This window comes from Scyliorhinus canicula, chromosome 1, assembly GCF_902713615.1.
Source record: "Scyliorhinus canicula chromosome 1, sScyCan1.1, whole genome shotgun sequence".
Classification (NCBI taxonomy): domain Eukaryota; kingdom Metazoa; phylum Chordata; class Chondrichthyes; order Carcharhiniformes; family Scyliorhinidae; genus Scyliorhinus; species Scyliorhinus canicula.
In genome coordinates, this window is record NC_052146.1 from 254,532,675 (window position 1) to 254,553,115 (window position 20,441).

The following is a 20,441-nucleotide window of genomic DNA, read 5'->3' on the forward strand; positions in this document are numbered from 1 at the left end:
ATGATGGGCTTAATGGCCTCCTTCTGTGTTGTACCAATTCTGTGATTCTTGCTGACTTTTGTCTCCAGTTTCAATACCTCCTGCAGCAAGAATACACCTTGTTGTTAAATGCTGTTCCCCTTGCATGAGCTTAGACTCCCCACTGAGGCATGCAGACACTTTTGGTACACTTAGTGTTGACTTGTATATGACTCGTTTAAATTAGCAGGCAGCTCGCAGTTTGTGTGTTGCTTTTATCAGGAGAAACGGACATGCTTAATCATGCATCGTGATCCCTCTGCTCATTTTCAGGCCGCTTTTCATTTAAAATCCATTCCATTGAGCAAGCGACCAATTGCCGTAAGAATGTTAAGAAAACAGAGAGCCAAACAAAAACCATTCAAGAGCACGCCTTCCATAGTCATACACTGTCTACCCGATTGCAGGCTATAACCTTTCTATTTAATTTCTTCAGACAGTGTTCTCCCTAACACCCAAAGGCAATTGAGTGAGGCTCCTGGATATATAACCATCCTCCAATCAACCTTAGCTGATTGCGTTCCACAAACAACATTTCTTGATCCCAGCAGCAGAGGAACAATGGTGTTCCATCCTCAGTGCTGTATGTGATTATAGGTAACTGGAGCCATTCCAGGCAGACGTAAGCGGAGTTAAACAGCAGCCACATAAATGTTACATTGGATTTAATGTTACAAAGATCGAACATAATTGAGAGAGGTCAATGATGATGTTGCCCATTTGTTTTTATGGCTCCAGCAAGCTCACTTGCCTTCAGCACTTTGATTTGGTAACTGCATCTGATCTACGCTCAGGCAACACATGTTGAAAGCAGGCGTAAACTCTTTGGAAAACTTGACCATAATTGTCACCATAGGGAACTTTAATGTCCTGTGGGCAGTACGGTAGCATAGTGGTTAGCGCAGTTGCTTCACAGCTCCAGAGTCCCAGGTTCAATTCCCGGCTTGGGTCACTGTCTATGTGAAGTCTGCACATTCTCCCCGTGTGTGCGTGGGTTTCCTCCGGGTGCTCCGGTTTCCTCCTACAATCCAAAGATGTGCAGGTTACGTGGATTGGCCATTCTAAATTGCCCTTAGTGTCCAAAAGGGTTAGGTTGGGTTACGGTGATAAAGGGGATAGGGTGGAAATATGGGGTGCTCTTTCCAAGGGCCAGTGCAGACTCGATGGGCTGAATGGCCTCCTTCTGCACTGTAAATTCCATGATTCTATGATTCTATGAAAGTCTGTATTGCCCAGGATTGTTACCCTGATTGGTAGGTGAGAATAAAAATCTGCATCTTACCTGTACATTCCGAGAATTCAAATATTTGTTGATAATAAATTTGTGTGAGGGCAACTTACCAACTTCCAGAATGTGGTTGGACTGTCAATCGAAAGTATGACAAAGAAAGTACTGCAAGAGTTGTTAGTTTTGGCCTCTGTTCTCCATTTTTAATGCCAAAGTCAGAAAAGATGCAACAGATTTGGTATACCAAACTTGGTATATCAATCTAAAATTTCTCAAATGGAGAAGCCACAGAAACCATTTCTCCTGTTTACGGAACTAGCACCCACACCAGCAGCAATGCTTGGAATTGATTTCTTGAATACGAAGTATTGTAAAAAATTATTTTATGGTGTATAGGTGTCGCTGGCTAGGCGAGCATTTATGGTCCACCGCTAATTACCCTTAAGAAGGTGGTGGTCAGATACCAACTTAAAGGCTGCAGTCCAAGTGGTGTAGTTTTGCCCACAGTTAACCATTTAATCTCCAAAACAAAGTCACAAAAATCATATTCCACGAGAACCACCAAGACAACGAGGAGGCTTTTTATGTGAAGGGTAAATTGGGGAGGCAGTGACTTAGGTTTGCAGATGAGTCTGCAGGCACCTGAACCATTTTATTTTGTGCTGACGAAAGGTTTATGTTTATTTACCCTCAGTTCATGACCAAATTCATAATTTTTGCCTGTTTCTTCTGCACACCCAAGAATATTCTGTCATGTTCCTAGCCATCATTTCAACCTGAGGGAAAATGTAGCATACATAACTATTGAATTTTCACGGTTACCAACCAGAAAAATATTAATCTATCCTCACATCTCTCCTATTCAACGTGCCCTGTTGCTCTTCACATTTCCCTACCTATTAACACAAACAATATGTGAGCCATTCGGGGAACCAAGGACAGGTGGGTTGTGCTTTGGGCAGGAAGTAAAAACATTTTCATTCTCAAATCTGGGGCTGGATTCTCCGTCGATGGGATCCTCCATCTCGCCGGCAGCACACACACGCCCACGGATTTCCTGATGGCGTAGGGATGCCCACAATGGGAATCCCCATTGGCTGGCTGCCGGGATGGAGGATCCCGCTGATGGCAGGGGCGCGCCACACCAGAAACCGGGTGTGGCGGGACGGAGAATCCCGTCCCTGGCCTCAGCTTGTTTTAATGAAGACAGATAAGGAGGGAGTGGGCACCCAATCCAGTCTCACGAGGCGCTTTGATCAGTAAAAGCATTTACAGACAGTGTGTGCCACCATTTTAGCAGTAGTTTTATGTCTGACACATGGAGCTGGGGTTCCCCAGGGCTGAGAAATCCGAACAAGTAAAAGGAGGTTCAGGGGGCCACATCAAAAAAGTATCTTCTGAAGACTCGAAATGTTAACTCTGTTTCTCTCTCCAGAGGCTGCAGCATCTGCTGATGTTTTCCAGCATTTTCTGTTTTAGTTTCAAGACGTAAGTACATTTATTGCATCACATATTGATCAGGGGGAATAGGGGTATTTCCTCTAGGGTCAACAAGCTTACCTCGTACACCAACACCTGTAAGAAGGAAGCAGTCCTGTTTTCAATGTGCAGAGAGATCTCCTGAAACCGTTATGGCTGATACTCGGTATTACCAGAGGCAAGTACTGAACATAGCCCATAAAACATACAGTGCAGGAGGAGGCCATTCGGCCCATCGAGTCTGCACCGACCCACAGAAGCCCTCACTTCCACCCTAACCCCCTAACCCCTCCTAACCTTTTTGGACACTAAGGGTAATTTAGCATGGCCAATCCACCTAATCTGCCCGTCTTTGGACTGTGGAAGGAAACCGGAGCACTCATAGGAATCCCATGCAGACACGGGGAGAACTCCACACAGACAGTGACCCAGCAGGGAATCGAACCTGGGACCCTGGCGCTGTGAAGCCACAGTGCTAACCACTATGCTACCGTGCTGCCCCACTGGTGGGGAGAATTTCGGGGAGGTAGGCAGTGTTGGCACCCCGTTCGGTAAAACTTAATTGCCAGAAGCCAGATCTTGGGTCAGAAGAGACCCAGATGGTAAGCTCAAATGTTTGAGGTTGTTCTGTGGCTCAGGAGGGGAATAACCTTTCATTTAGGCTTCACAAGGAAGTCTTGGGTCTCCCTTGAATCAGGTTACTCTCCCATCATGGAACAATCCCTCTCCTAATACAGACAACTGTTCCCAAAGACATCTCACTGCCCGCCTTTCCCCCTCACTCAGGGTCCGATTTCCAGTCTCCTCTGGGTCCCAATCACCTCCTGGTTCTGAGTGGCAGGGCCGTCCCCAGTTGACCAACACCTGCCACTACTGTTCCCACTGGCTCATCAGTTGAAATATCCATTTGACTGGCTGCCAGAAAGAAGGGTAACACAGCAATAATGTCGTGAGGCCCAGAAGTTGTGATCGGCAAGGCCTCCACGTTAGAGGTCTTGCCATGTATTTCAATAACATGCTCCTGTTTCCTTCCTGGCTCCCCCTTTATCAAATATAAAGAAGCATGTACACTATCGGAAAAACAGAAAGGTGCCGCTGGTGCTTAAAAAAATTTACACTTATTAATCAGTGGTGAACTGTTTGTTGCCCAATTTTTGTAGCAAGACTCGCACGGAGACAAATTTTGTCCAGTTTGTTGACCTTACCTTGCTCTGCGTAAAATAGCCCGGTGAAAATAATTGAATATGTCAGAAGCCCATTTGGTGCACTTGGAGCTGTCCATTTCACTTGGACAGACCTGGGGTCTTCAACAATCACAGCAAGTGAAACACTTCCCAGTGGTGCAGATCCCAGTGTTCGGGCTTTTACCTAAAAGAAAGACTTGAATTTATAGAACATATATCAAAACATTAAGTACAATAGAAAAGTTTTGGTAAGCTAAATTGACAATTGCAATAATGTTACAAACAAATAATGATTGATCACGTTCATATTTCAGAAACACCGCATGAGAACAAGTGCACTTGTATCCTCTGCTGTATTTATGGTGCTTAAATGGTTTGCTTTGTTTTTATTGTTCGAATATTTTAGAGAGATTTAGGATAATTTAATTAAGTTTAATTAGAACGAGGTAAAGAAAGAGCTTGCATTTTTATAGCAGCTTTCAAAACCTCAGGACATCACAAAGCACTTTCTGATTAAGTGTTTTTGAAGTGCAGTGGTTGTGGGAAATGCAGCAGCCAATTTGCACACAGCGAGGTCTTCAAAACAGCAACTCATAATAAAAACAGAAAATGCTTGAAAAACTCAGCAGGTCTGGCAGCATCTGTGGAGACAGAAAGAGAGTTCAGGTTTCAAGTCCAATATGACTTCTTCCAAAGAAGAGTCAGATGGGCTGAAAATATGAACACTGTTTCCCTCTCTGCAGATGCTGCTAGGCATGTTGAGTTTTTCCAGCACTTTTGATTTCAATTTACCACATTGTTGGATAGATGCCGGTGTTGTAGCTATACTGGAACAAATTGGCTAGGGGTATGGCTGGTTCTGGAGTACAAGACTTCAGTACTACTGTTACCTTACCCTGGGAAAGTGCGTGGTCAATTCCGGCCCCACTCGTCCCAGAGTCACAACACCAAGTGAATTAACCAATAATTCTTATAAAAATACTCAACGTCTTTGTCCCTTAGCTGCCCAGTAATTACAGTCTCCAGGTTTGTAAGTTGAAACAGAATTACTGCTTGTTTATAGCAAGAATAATGGTGAAATATGCAGTAATTACAACTGGATGCCAAATAAACTAACCTACTGCCCCCTCTTTAACTGTTGCACCCTCTATCCGCGCACACAAAACAGGCAAACATGGGGGAGGGGTGAAAACAATAAGGGTGAAGATCAAAAGATAACGGGCGAAATTCTCCGCCCCCCACGACGGGTGGGAGAATAGCGGGAGGGCCTTCCCGACTTTTTTGACGCCCTCCCGCTATTCTCCCACCCCCCCGCCGAAATCCCGACACGAATCGCTGCCGCCGTTTTTTTACGGCCGGCAGCGATTCACAGCTGTTAGAAGGGCCGAAGTCCCAGCCCTTTACGACCTTTTTACGAACGGCAAACACACCTGGTCCTGCCGTTCGTAAAAACGTCGTGACCACCTGGAAAAAAATAACCATGGCACCGATTGGCACGGCAGTACCACGGCCGTGCCAAGGGTGCCATGGGCCCGCGATCGGTGCCCACCGATCGCGGGCAGCGGGCCCGATGCCCGCGCACTATTTGTCCTTCCGCCGCCCCGCAGTATCAATACGCGGGGCGGCTGAGGGGCAACCCGGACCGCGCATGCGCGGGTTTCGCGCAAAAACGCGATGACGTCACCCGCGCATGCGCGGGTGGCGTCTTCCCACCTGCGCATGCGCGGCTGACGTCATATGACGCGTCAGCCGGCGCTAAGTCCGACAAGCGGGTTTAACGATTTTCGTTAAGCCCGACTTGTCGGAGCCTCCGACGTCGGGCTGCTAGCCCCGACGGGGGACCAGAATCGGTCCCCCGTCGGGAAGGGGCGCGATGCCGTAAAACCCGCCCGGGTTTTACGGCGGTTTGACGATTTTTCCCGTTTTGGGAGAATTTCGCCCAACAGACTTTGCTTCCAATGGTGTTTCTGTAGCAGGCTTTCCTCACAGCATGCTGGTTGATCAAAGTCCTTGGTTTGCCATTGATAATGGTCTTCTTTGCAGGGTCAGTCATTCGGTACAGTGTTTACAGGCAGCAGGCCTCAGGAGAGGCACTTTAGTTCTTATCAAACTGGGCCTTCAGCTCGAGGTTCACACTTAGGCCAATTTCTTTCTTGTGACACTTCATCTCACATCAAACCCTGCTTCCAGCTTGTGGTTTAACTTCAGGCTCTCACAGTGGCCTTCTGAAGAGAGTTTATTTGGATCTTTTGAGAGAATTAATTCAAACCCCCCCCCCCCCCCCCCCCCCCGAGCCAAGCTGCAGAATAGAAAGTGAAAATAAATGGGACTTCTTGACTCTGAGAATATTCCAGCGGTATCAGATCCAATCACCACCTGTTACCGGGCAGAGCACAGTCTTTTTGGCCAAATAATTGGCCACCAGTCAAATCAATAAAACTGAGTCATGACTGACACTGTACAATCGGCAATCACCAGTTTAAGTCAGCACAGCCTACTGGATTCTACTGTTTCAATTAGAGGTACAGGCTACTTTGCCTTAAAGTCACAGGTCCATTAACTGCCCATGGATCAAAACTGCAACAGCTAAAATAAAAGGGGTAATAAGGGAATAAACAGGGAAACAACAGAAACAAACAGAGAGGACCTTATACTACATCAAATATGCCTTTGAGAGCAATAGCCTTTGCTGTATCCAGTGTCTTCAGAGTCAATCACATTTTCTGTATATTACCTGCTATTATGGTGGGGACCTCAGGAATAGGACAAGATGGATTATATATTCAGTCTTTCCGACTGAAGGTGGCTGCAGATGCTTCTGCCTTGTATTTTGAACTAATGTTTTCTGTTCCCCATCATTGAGAATGGGAATCTTTCTGGAGCCTCTTCTGGTTGGTTGTTCCAATGTCCACCATCATTCACAACATACCAGCTGGGAAATCACTGAAGCACCTTCAGACTTGCCTTTGATGTTGTATAGGAGACCCTGAATGGACAACAGGAAGGAGACTCTGTTCCCTCCTGGGGGTTGGCGGATGGCGTGTGGGCAGCAGTGGAGAAAGCCCTGAAAGAAACACCTCTGACCCCAGTTGGAAAAGGTTGCAGCGGAAGTTAATGCCAGAAGCTTACCTTGCAACAGAAATTAAATTAAATAACTTCAGTTTGCCAAGGTAAGAGTGGTAATCTTCAGATCTTTTATTCTCCACTCACACCTCCACCACTATCCCTACTCTGCTCTCTTACTAACACTGCATCGTACTTGACTCCACCTCCTTTCATTTCCACTCCCACAATCTGAACTTTGTACCCTAACCACATTGCCAAACCTCACTGCCTCGTTGCAGATTACATCTGAGCTACTCTTCCATCACAGGCACATTCTCTATGCACTTAATAAAGGTGCTGCCAACAGCAAGAGAAGGTTGTGTACACATTCAAATCTGTGGCTGCATCTGGTTGCAGCTCCTTTACCGGGTGAGAAAATGGAGGAATCCGCGGCCGTAGGGTGGAATTTTACTACTCCGTCCCAGTGGGGGCAGGGCTCGAAAATGCGGTGAGCCACTCAAAACCCGAACGACTTCAACAAGATTGAAATATTCCGGCGGTGGCAGGCGTGTAAAATTCTGCCTAAAGCGTGGGGTTTCTTTACAATTTATCTTCTTATTTGTGTCTTACTCCTAATTCACCGTACACACTCAGCCACTTTTGTCTCTGCTGTCCCTTCACATTAAAATCAAACTTTTTTTCGCTCACTTTAATTCAAGTGCTGGAAAAGTAGCCCAACAAAAATAGGATTTAGTAATAGGGAATGTATCAGGGCATATACGGGCCAGGACCGCACATAGCCCCGTTTTCTGCACTGAGAAGCACTGCTGATCGGAACGCCTCAGTGTAGCGAGAGATCAGCAGACCATTTTAAATGACGTCCCGGCCTCTGGAGCTCCCGACGTGACATCCAACGCCAACCCCCCCAACCCCCCCCCCCTCCACCCCCCCCCCCCCCCCCCCCCCCCCCCCCAACCCCCAGCCTCAACCCAATATGAGAATGTGAGGACACGAGCGTGCCAAAAACCAGGATGATAGATTGGGGAAAAGGTGATTTAGTAGGGCTGAGAATAGAAAGGGAGAAAATAAAATGGCCAACAATACTTGCAAACAATGATGTACAAAGACAATAGGAGACATTCAAAATGGTGTTCATCCCGTAGTGAATGGTGTACTCATTCTCCCGGCGGATTTGGACAGATGTCCAGGCTGCTGTCAGTAAATATTTGTGTTGGCCAGCATGGGGCGGAGAGAAATGTGGGAAGAAGTTCACTGTTGCAATTTAACTGCTCTGTTACTTAATTTTCATCAAATGAAATGACAGCTTTTTCTGAACCTACTTTCAAGATGTCCATGCAAGACTTCCACCAGAAGCAGGTGGGGCCTCATCAATACTGTAGAATTGGAAGCATCTTCTGCAATTGTGAGCCTGTAACAATTTTAATAAGAAATACAAATCCCAACCGTGGGCTACCCATTAGCGATGGGTGGTCTGCAGAATATACAGACTACTGGATTTAAACCCGGCAGGATCGTCTACAGAATGCACAGACTACTGGATTTAAACCTGGCTGGATCGTCTGCAGAATATAGAGACTGCTGGATTTAAACCTGGCTGAATTTTCTGCCGATCATACAGACTGCTGGATTTTAACCCGACAGGATCGTCTGCAGAATATACAAAATGTTGGATTTAAACCCGGCAGGATCGCCTGCAAAATACACAGACTGCTGGATTTAAACCCGGCAGGACTTTCTCCAGAATGTACAAATGTTGGATTTAAACGCGGCAGGATTGTCTGCAGAATGTAGAGACTGCTGGATCTAAACCTGGCAGGATTGTCTGCAGAATATACAGATGGCTGGATTTAAACCTGGCGGGATCGTCTGCAGGATGTAGAGACTGCTGGATCTAAACCTGGCAGGATCGTCTGCAGGATGTAGAGACTGCTGGATCTAAACCTGGCAGGATCGTCTGCAGGATGTAGAGACTGCTGGATCTAAACCTGGCAGAATTGTCTGCAGTATATACAGACGGCTGGATTTAAACCTGCCAGGATCGTCTGCAGAATATACAGACTGCTGGATTTAAACCCGGCAGGATTGTCTCCAGAATATACAGACGGCTGGATTTAAACCTGGCAGGATTGTCTCCAGAATATACAGACTGCTGGATTTAAACCTGGCAGGATTTTCTGCAGAATGCACAGACAGTTGGTTTTAAACCCGGCAGATCGTATGCAGAATATACAGACTGCTGGATTTAAACCCGGCAGGATTGTCCAGAATACACGGACTGCTGGATTTAAACCCGGCAGGATTGTCCAGAATACACGGACTGCTGGATTTAAACCCGGCAGGATTGTCCAGAATACACGGACTGCTGGATTTAAACCTGGCAGAACCGTCTGCAGATTGTACAGACTGCTAGATTTAAACCTGGCAGAATTGTCTGCAGATTGTACAGACGGCTGGATTTAAATTTGGCAGGACCGTCTGCTGAATATACTGACGGCTGGATTTAAACCCGGCAGGTTCGTCTGCTGAATATACTGACGGCTGGATTTAAACCCGGCAGGTTCGTCTGCAGAATGTACAGACGGCTGGATTTAAATTTGGCAGGACCGTCTGCTGAATATACTGACGGCTGGATTTAAACCCGGCAGGTTCGTCTGCTGAATATACTGACGGCTGGATTTAAACCCGGCAGGATCATCTGCAGAATGTACAGACTGCTGGATTTAAATTTGGCAGGATAGCCTGCACAATGTACAGACTGCTGGATCTGAACCTGGCAGGATTGTCTGCGGTACATACAGACTGCTGGATTTAAACCCAGCATGTGCGTCTGCAAAATGTACAGACTGCTGGATTTAAACCCGACAGGATCGTCTGCAGGACATACAGACTTCTGGATTTATACCCGGCAGGATCGTCTGCAGAATATACAGACGTCTGGATTTAAATTTGGCAGGATCGTCTGCAGAATATACAGACTGCTGGATTTAAACCCGGCAGGATCGTCTGCAGAATGTACAGACTGCTGGATTTAAATCTGCCATAATCGTCTGCAGAATATATAGACTGCTGGATTTAAACCCGGCAGGATCGTCTGCAGAATATACAGACTGCTGGATTTAAATCTGCCATAATCGTCTGCAGAATATATAGACTGCTGGATTTAAACCTGGCAGAATCGTCTGCTCCTGGCCTCTGGATCCTGGATTTTGGGGACTATGTGTAATGCCAGCTCTGGCTACTGCTGCCACTGGCACTGCTGGGACTACAGAGCTCTCTGAGGTGAGACATCTGCCCGCATGAGGAACTGAAATCCTGTTTCCAGCCAATTAATGTTTCTCGGACCTTTATGTAGCTGTTGGGCTGCTGTGAACATCAGGGATACTTTCCTGCAGAATCTCAAGTGATAGGATGGGAAACCACATCATCCAAAAATCCCTGCCCCTGAATTTGCTTTCGTGCTCCCTGTAATGCTGGTAAAAGGAAGCAGGTATCATTGAACCTCCCTACTTGACTGAGAAAATGAATGGCACAGGAAGTCATGAAAGGAGAACTTTATTTTATATCACGTTAATTTTATAGGTATTACATGGTAATATATTGAGATTCAAATTATATATACAGAGGAATAAAGAGATGTAAAACTAGCAAGAACAGTTAGGAATTAAATTATCTTTTTTCCAGCCGGTTATATTCATAAAACATTGTGGGCTTCTGTGGAAATTACTGATAAAGTGCTTTTGGAACAGTGACCAGGTACTAAGTGCAATCTAACAACTCTTTAACGAGCAGTGAATGGCATTTGATAAAATGTCAGGCACTGCCAGATGGTTTGTATTGACCAATATGAATCATTATATTTCAGATATCCACTGCCATCTGACATTTTGTATGCTGGGCGAATTTCAATTGAGGTACTCACCAGGGGACCTAATGCGCAGCCTTTAGCCGTACAAGCTTGAACTCTAAAGTTATGGAGACTCCACGCCGTTAGATCATTAACGTGACAGCCAGGTGAAGAAGTGTTTTCCACTAACAATCCATTCATGAACAGTCCATAATTTATGACAATACCTTTGATCAATAAAAAAGTGACAAAAGTTAGCAGTTTAAAATACCCATGTAATACATATGTTAGTGAGTGCATGTGGTCAACAGAAGATTTGTTTTCCTTTAACTGAAACATCTTGGCCATTGATGTGTATATTGACTCTTGTTGCTAACAAAATAAAGAACAAAATGAGATGAATTTCACAGTCCTACAAACTTCATGGTGTATCGTAGGTAAGTAAGTGTTACCTCAATGAATACCAAGCAGGAAGCTCATCTCAGGGTCGAATGTTAGAAAGGTCTCAAGATGTGAAATTGGGCTTGATGAAAATTCCATCAAACCGAAATGAGATTTTTGTCGAGTAGCCAAAGATCTATAATTACTCGATAGCAAGTTAAATGGTTATATTTTTCTAATTATATTTATGGAATTATCCATTTGTTTTCTTTTGAATACAAATGCAATGGTAGGATATTCAAATATAAATCTCACATTGAAGTATTTAAAGTCAAATCTGTGACCAGGTGTGTAGATGAGGGTACTGCAGTTGATGTAGTTTACCTGGATTTCAGCAAAACCTTTGACAAAGTCCCACATGGGAGACATATAAAGAAAGCAAATACACATGGGATACAGGGTAACTTGGTAAGGTGGATTCAAAATTGGCTAAGCTGTAGGAGACAGAGGGTGATGACAGGTGGCTGCTTTAGTGATTGGAAGTGTACCACAGAGATCTGTGCTGGGACCCCCATTGTTTGGCATTTATATAAACGATATCTATGACTATGTGGGGATCAGTAAGTTTGCAGATGACACAAAGATTGGCCGGGTGGTTAACAATGAGGGTCTTGGGTTACAGGAAGATATAGACGGGGTGGTCAAATGGGCAGACAAGTGGCAGATGGAATTTAACCCTGAAAAGTATGATATACTTAGGAAGTAGTAATTTGACAAGGAAGTATTCAATGAATGGCCTGACACTGGGAAGTTCCGAGGAACAAAGGGACCTTGACATATTTGTCCATAGATCTATGAAGGCAGAAGGGCAGATTAATAGGGTGGTGAAAAAAGCCTCTATCAATCGAGGCACAGATTACAAAAGCAGGGAGATCATGTTGAACTCATATAGTGTGAAATTCTGGTCGCCACATTATAGGGAGGATGTGATTGCCTTGGAGGGGGTGCAGAGGAGATTCACCAGGATGTTGCCCGGGATGGAACATTTAAGTTATGAAGAGAGATTGGATAGGCTTGGATTGTTTTTGTTGGAGCAGAGAAGAGTGACCGGCAACCTAATCGAATTGTGCAAGATTATGAGTGGCATGGACAGGGTAGATCGGGAGGTGCTATTCCCCTTAGTTGAAGGGTCAGTTACAAGTGGACACAAGTTCAAGGTGAGGAGCAGGAGTTTGGGGGATCTGAGGGGAAACAAATTTTATCCAGAGGGTGGGGACCATCTGGAATGTACTGTCTGAGAGGGTGGTAGAGACCTCACATCCTTTAAAAAGTACCTGGATGAACACTTAGCACGTCATAACATTCAAGGCTATGGGCCAAGTACCGACAAATAGGATTAGGTAGGCAGGCCATGTGTTTTTTATGTGTCGGTGCAGACTCGATGGGCAGGAGGGCCTCATCTGCACTGTATTATTCTGTGATTCTATGTGGAAAATTGGAGGAAATGTCAATTCTGACCTGTGAGAAAAGACAGAAATGGCTATCTTTTTAGAAATGTGTGCAAGTTATGTTTATGTACATTTTGTACAATAATAAACCATGAATATTTTTTACAAAAGTAAATAAAACACCTAAATATAAAGCAATATAGAGTAATAAACCATACATACATGCCCACATTCAAATGTTATTTGTTTGCCATAATTAACCATAACTGGGAAGTTGGTGTGGCCCAAATATTAAAGTACCTTTTACTGCAGTTGAAGTGAACAATCTGCAGTTTTACAGCAGACAGAAATGTGCTGCATATAATTTGTGTGAAGTTCAAGCATAGTCCTGTAGGTTCTAATTTCAGTATTTACTAAGCATATTGACAATTTATTTTTGCTATCCACACATAAATTATTTTATATACTCCATTTGAATAGTTGTATTAAAGGTGAAGAAACATTGTTGTTAACAAAATCTGAAATTCTGATTAACATCAAACAAACACTCATGGTGTCCGCTTCCCAGCTATGCACTGGCCTCAATGTGAACCATGTACACAAAGGACTACAAATTGGTCTTCTCCATAGTTTGGGTGAGGATTGTGCCCTACTTGCATCTGTTGCCATGGAAGTTGGCACCATGCAAATTTCACACTATTTACCTGATTGGTCCAAATGGGACCCAGGCTGCTGCTTGCCTGAGCATCCACCAAGGGGTTGAACTGCATATATTCACATCACACGTGCAATCAACATGCCCCACTTAAAGGTAATCTACCCCACTTAAAGGGGTGATGCACAGTGGAAGCTGCTGCTGGCTACTAAATGTAAGAGATGAGGAAATATAACACCAGGGAAAAAAGAAGGCTCCTTGGTTCACAGGTGGGACACTGGATAGAGTTGATGGGAGGAGAGATGCCATGCTTCTATGCGGGGCCAGGCGGCCCTCAAGGAAAACCTTCAGAAGGGATTGGGAGCAGTTGGCCAGGGAGCTCATTTCCTGGAACAAATCGGGAAAATACTGAACATTCTCAGCAGGCCTGATAGCATCTGTGGAGATGGAAGAGAGCTAACGTTTCCAGCCTGGATGGCTCTTTGTCAAGACTAGAGAGAATTGGAAATAGGATCAGATTTGAACACCATTCTCGCACACTTTTCAATGCACCACATCCACATTAGCAGTCCTTGGCACTCGAAACTCACACCAAGTATTCAGATAGTTCATCTCATCCTCACTTACATTCTAACGATACCAGCCTTGCACCCAGTTTTCACTGCTCCCACATGACTCTAGCTACTCAGGTATGGCATTAACCTCACCAAAAAAATAGCGCAATGCAATCACTAATTTCATTCCTTCATTTCTGCAGGTGACACAAAATAGAGGGGAGCGGAGTGAGGGACAAGGATGCCTGCATGTTCTGAGCCCATTACATTTTCTACATCATGGGGCTGGCTTTGACAGAGCTTGTGCTATTCAGCATCACTGAGAACATTCTGGATGATGGTATGCTCCTGTCTTATGACCCTTCACAAATACCAGTTCATACTACTATTTGGCACGATGAGAAAGCTGCTGCGGATATGGCCATGGACTTTTTCCTTCCGATCCCACCCCCTTGCTGTCAACCCAACCTTACTCTTTCTGATTTCCTGGTTTGAGACACCAAACTTCCACCTGCCCAGCTACAGCAGCCCAAGGGGAAGAGAGAGAGCAACAACACTAATAAAGAGGTTCTGGCATTTGATCTGACACATAGATCAGGTCTTGTAACTACATGTACTTTAGCGACGAGTATTGACATGGAATGTACACATGATCAGACACTGAACCTGCCTGGTCTTCAGCCAGGCTGAGAAAAAAGGATAGTTTTGGTGCTAGCTCACTGGAGGGCAACATTTCAGAGTTCTGTCAAAGGTCCGCAAGTGAGGACCTTGATAGGGTGGTATACAGAAGAGTTCTGATGCGGGTGCCCATTGAGATACTGGGTGCATTCGCTGGCCTGCCAAACAGCTTCCTGTTGCTGTGAAGGAGCATGGAGGAGTCCGGCTCGAATTTGGCAGAAGGCATTGGGCAGAGCTTTCTCTCTTCACAACCTCTGCTCCAACTTCCTGTCACATTGCAGACGCAGAGACACTGCAACTGAGTCTCCCGTACCTGCTGTTGTCTTTGGCTGGGGTTCCCCCCCCCCCCCCCCCCCCCCCCCCCAACCCCTCACCACCGCGTCCCACAGGATTTTCCAATGGCGGAGATGGCTTGGCATTGGCTGCCGGCGGGATCCTCCGGTCTTGCTGAAGTCCGTGAACATTTGCATTGGGCGCTGGCCACGCCACCACGAGCATGCCTTGGAGGGTTCCCTCTGGCGGGATTGGAAGTTCGAGTTGGTGGGAAGAACCGGACAATCCCACACTTTGTGTGGATAGATGACCAAATCCTCTGTCCTCCCTCTGAGAATGCAGGAACACCCGCTGCCAGATCTTGGAATTCACTTTATCACCTCCAAAAGCACATCACAGTACTTCCAGAGATGATACGACAGCAGAATTTATCTTAAATTACCTTACCCTTAGGTCAGTTGTCTGTCTCTTTCAATAATGTTCATACTGGGCCCTTCAGGAAGCTGGATGCATTTTCTTTGTTGAATTATAGGGCAATATGTTGAATGGACCTACTCGGTCCAAGTAAGTCAAATCAGCCCATACTTCACAGAAGGAAGAAACAGTTTGGACCAGTTCAACGTTGAACTGACTTGAACTTGGAAGAACTGTTTTTATTCTGGTCAGCTGGATTTTACTGGAGCTGACCGAATGGGTGGTAATACTATTAGACATATCGGAAATGTAGTAATGACTCCAGTTGCTGAGTAGTTGCCATTCAGCTGGAACCAAGGTATTTGTTGTCAATTTTACAAGCAATTTACCACCGCCACCGTGCCTCCGCAACACCCGCCCCCCCCCCCCCCCCATATGCACACCACACAAACGCACACTCGCTCTCTGAACAATTTCATTGCCCTTCCTATTTGGGGTCATTTCCTGCATACACACACCCTTGAAGATGTCCCCTCTTTTGCTTGATGAAATCCCCCTCCTCCTTCTTTTAACCACTTTGCTTGGAGCAATTACCCCACCCTCACATTGTTTAGGGGCTGGTTTAGCTCACTGGGCTAAATCGCTGGCTTTTAATGCAGAACAAGCAGGCCAGCAGCACGGTTCGATTCCCGTACCACCCTCCCCGGACAGGCGCCGGAATGTGGCAACTAGGGGCTTTTCACAGTAACTTCATTGAAGCCTACTCGTGACAATAAGCGATTTTCATTTTTCATTTTTTGGAGCAATCTACCTCCCCTCCCGCTACAATGTGCACCACCCCACTCCACTCGAACCCTTGCTTGGAGCAATTTCTCTTCAGCTCCTATCCTTGATGTTTGATGTCATGACAGCATCAGTTGGCAGATTTCCTGTGCACATAGCAGATTCCCACATGCGTGCCCTTTTTGGTACTGAGCACCGAGTGGATTTTTCTGGAAAGAGCTGGAGGTGTTAGACACAGCATCAGGAGGATGTTTAGCTTCCTTAGCACTGCATCCAGTGTAACTACCGATACAAATCTCTTGTTCAATGGGCTGAATTTTCCTGGTCCTGTGGTGGCAAGCTTCGAGGTGGTGGATCCAGGGAAAAAAGGAGGAAACCACATTGTGATCCTTCTGGGATGCATTCCTGTCACCATGGAGGTTTTCCATGGGCAGAGGGGGCACGGACTGGCTGCCCACACCACAAAGGTAAAGCAATCGATTAAGCTGATCACGAACCCAATTGGGGTGCAATTTTGCCACCAGTGAAGTGGTCCAAAGTAGGTCAGCATCTCCATGGAGATAGCTCCCGTGCTTCAAGCTGGGAGACCATAAGAGTCAGAGGTTCCATGGCCCAAAGAGGTCGGGGGAGGAGGAAGGCCCTGGTCACACCCATGGTCCAAGCAATGCGCCTGGATTTCTACCTGCAATAACGTTTCCTTTAAATGCATGGCTCTGAGGACATTGCATGTTGAGGCAGCCTCACGACCCACACCTGCCTCAACAATACACGCCTCTCCCAATGGGGCTTCTGCAGCTCCAGACCTGCTGGCCCTATGATGTGGCAGGTAGCATCAAGAGCCCACCCACCATCTTAATAGCACAGAGAGGAGGTCGTCAGTTAGGAGGCTGCCTTCAGGAAAGTTGTGCCAGATGGTAAGTGTAGAATCAGGACCTCCATTTGGTACCGACATCAGGCTCCCGAGGCCAATGGGAAAATCCATCCCAGTGTTTCTGCAAAAATACAATTCAGTGTTCCACTTCATAAATTTCACACCAGTAGTCCCAGGCCAGAAGAAAACTAAGATGAATTTAGGTGTTGAAAGCATTGATTGTTCCATTCTCACATTTGCACTGATAATTCAGGGTGTTGAGGATAGGTCCGTAATAAACCTGCTGCAATTTCGCCAGATGCATGAAATCTGTACTGTTTTACAATTGATCTTCAGGATAACGACACAATTGCCTCACAGGCAGAGTAGGTTTTAAAAAACATTGAACTGTACAGGCAAATTCAAGTCCTATATTCTCCAGCAAAAACAAAAGCATGAGGCGAATTTTAAGTTCGAGGATGCGGTTTGGGAGGATGAAGTGAAAGTGTGTGGTCAGCTGTCCCCTGCCCCACCATTTATACACACTGAATAAACATGTTGCTGCCAATTAGTGATGCCATGTTGGAAGGTGATTAACTAGGGGCACGATTCTCCGGCCTCATTGCGCTCTCGCTCAAGAGTCAGGTGAATAGCGGGAGAGGTCAAAAACAAGATCTGCGCCGGTCAGCAAAGAGTTTGCGATGCAACCGGCCTGCTCCCGCAGTCGAAATTGGGATTTCGCCATAGCGTGGCGAGAAAACAATAATCACCGCTTAAGCCCCATTACCATACAATTAACAGGACCCACCCCGTATCAAACACAGAGGAGTTCTGGAGGTTGATCGAGATGTTGACCCCCAAGCTGTTGACAAGCCTCTGGAGTCACCCATCAGGGGTAACGGATGCTGGACGTGCAGAACAAGGCACTTGGAGATGTGGCAGAACCTCCAGAGGGGTTACGGGCATTAGAACAGACAGTGGAGGATTCCATCCAGGATATGAGGTCTGTGATCACTTCAGAACGTGTGGCTTTCATCATCGAGAGACTGGTGTCTGCTATAGAGGGCCAGACCCAGCAGCTCACTGTTGGGATACTGGGTATGTGTTCTGATCTGCATTCCATTGACATGTTGTTTTTAAACACTGGTGCCCGGAGCCAAGGTGAGAAAGGGAACAAGTGCCTGGGCAGATTCATAGCCAGGTCTTGGTGCCTCTCAGGAAAGGAGGTGGGGCTAAATGGACCCCATTGTGGCAAATGAGCAAATTCTGTCACCATCAAGGGGCACCACTAATGGCACTTCTGATGGGAACATCCTCTCTCTTCCCCTTTGCCATTGACACAAATGTGTCAGAGTGTCACAATGGCAGATGATATATCTGCCACTGATCAGCAAACCTCACAGCCTCAGACGACCCAGGGAACACTCGCCAAAGCCATCTCTGGCAAAGGGGCAGAAGGGTCATAGGTCTGTCTCCAGCACAGCCAGCAGTGAGGAGGGGTGGCTTCTTCTGCACTGTAGGAATTCTATGATAACTAGACAAATTGCTGTATTTTTAGAGGCTTGCGCATGCAAAGCCTGCTGTGCATGGGCTTCTGCAGATAGCTGGGCATGGCTCACCCTCCACATATGACCTCCTTATCAGAGGATGTGGATCACTCTACTACACCCTCCTCTATCAGGGTCTTCCCTTTCTAAAATGGCAGGTTGTGTAATAGAACAAAGAACAAAGAACAAACAAAAGTACAGCACAGGGACAGGCCCTTCGACGCTCCAAGCCTGTGCTGACCATGTTGCCCGCCTAAACTAAAATCTTCTGCACTTCCGGGGTCCTGAAAAACACATCTTGACAAATAAATGAATAGGATGGGAATAGAGGGATGCGGACCCTGGAAGTGTCGAAGATTTTAGTTCAGACGGGCAGCATGGTCAGCACAGGCTTCGAGGGCCGAAGGGCCTGTTCCTGTGCTGTACTTTTCTTTGTTCTTTGTTCATGATGCATATGTGGGACAGAGGAATAGAAGGGGGCTGGGTGTGGGGGGATAGGTGGGGGCTGGATGTCAGGGGAAAGGTGGGGTGGTGAGGATGAGGGGATGATGTGCAATTTAAAAACAACCAGGGGATCTTGTAGTGCAGTGGGTAACATTCCTGCCTCTGAACCAGAAGCTCAGGGTTCAAGACCCACTCCAAGTCTTGATATCCAAGGAAGGTTGATTATCAACCTACAACTCCTTCCAACACACACACATGGCAGGTGGTAAGTGCAGGAACGATTCCTGCTCAGCCTTGTGATGGAAAGAAAATTGGAGCTTCTACCTTCTTTATCCATAGCTCTGGGGTACAATAGCAACTCAAGTTCCTTTTTGAGGGGGGGGGATGTATCAAGCTTTTCCATTTCTCACTCAAACTGGCAGACATGTAATGTGTGGAAAATAATGGGGCAGAAACTAGCCAAACCGTCACCCATTGATCCCCCCCCCGGAAGATGCTAAAGGAACAGCAACACTACTACAAAAAAAGTTCAGAACTCCTCATGGACAAAAAAGCTCAATTCAAGAGATGAAGTGCAAGTGACTGCCTTTGCCATCAATGCAGCATTTGACCGTGTGTGGCACCAGGCTCACCCCTTATGACTTAATCGACATGTGAATATCTAGGTCTGTTTCTGCTGTCCAACTCCATATCCGTGCTGCTGAACGAACTCTGCTCCCACCTAAATGCTTCCTCATGTCTTCGATGGAACCTGGTTGAAATATGCCGATAATGAAAATTGCCCAACCTCATGCTACCAAGATCAGGAAGGTTTGCTACAGGCCTCAATTGCTGCCCACCCGGTAGATAAAATTTGACCTCTTGTTTCTCTTTCACAGAGGCAAGAGGCAAATGCTCTTGCACCTTTCTGCTGGACAACATGGCACCTAGTCTTGAAGTATCCAAAAATCCAAGAGCAGTAATCTCATTGATGAAAACAGGACTGTGCTGGCTCCCAAACTCTAATAGCAATGCCGGCAGAATATCAAGGGTCATTGGTAAAACATCTAATTTCTATGATTCCAGCGGGTGCCTACAACAGTTTAACCAGAAAATCCATTCTTACTTAGCTCTGGCCTCCCTCCAGATGCATTGAGTGCTCCTGATGTTCCTGCATGAAAATTTGCAGTGGCTAGGTTTCAGGTTAGATCTCTTGGAATTCAAACTTTCACAGCAAATGTGTGGGGTGTTAAGTAATGGGTTAAGAGACATTGCAATTAGTTGTCACATTTATGTTAAGTGTTCAATGATTGTCTCATTTATGTTAAGTGTTCAATGATTGACACTGATATGTAAAGGGTCTTCAGGTGGACTCTGAAGCTTGTGATGATCTGTAGAGTTCTGTGCAGAGTGAGTTTGAACCATTAAAGGTGTGTTGGTGAAAAAGGAGATGAACTCTTGTCTCTTCATACCACAGCATCTAGTACATGTTAACATGGGGAACTGGCTGGTTGGCCTTGATCCCATAGAAAATTAGTGGAAGGCCTGTGCCATTTGTTTCAATAAGACCTACAATAAACCTGTTGCGTGCTGATGGCAGTGATCGTGGAAGAAAA

At 45.9% G+C, this 20,441-nt stretch overlaps 1 protein-coding gene across 7 annotated transcripts in view; it reads right to left on the bottom strand.

Moving 5' to 3' along the window:
- The window catches only part of ush2a (Usher syndrome 2A (autosomal recessive, mild)), a 1,354,742-nt gene that overhangs the window by 617,043 nt on the left and 717,258 nt on the right, over positions 1-20,441 (bottom strand). For all 7 annotated transcript variants that reach the window (XR_005462328.1, XM_038811752.1, XM_038811743.1 and 4 more), the window contains 2 exons: positions 10,895-11,046; positions 3,931-4,093 (listed from right to left, as the gene is read on the bottom strand). Coding sequence is in view for 6 of the 7 variants with exons in the window: in XM_038811752.1 (XP_038667680.1) it covers positions 3,931-4,093; positions 10,895-11,046 (315 nt within the window). In the remaining variant the exon portion in view is untranslated. The remainder of the gene's footprint in view (positions 1-3,930; positions 4,094-10,894; positions 11,047-20,441) is intronic.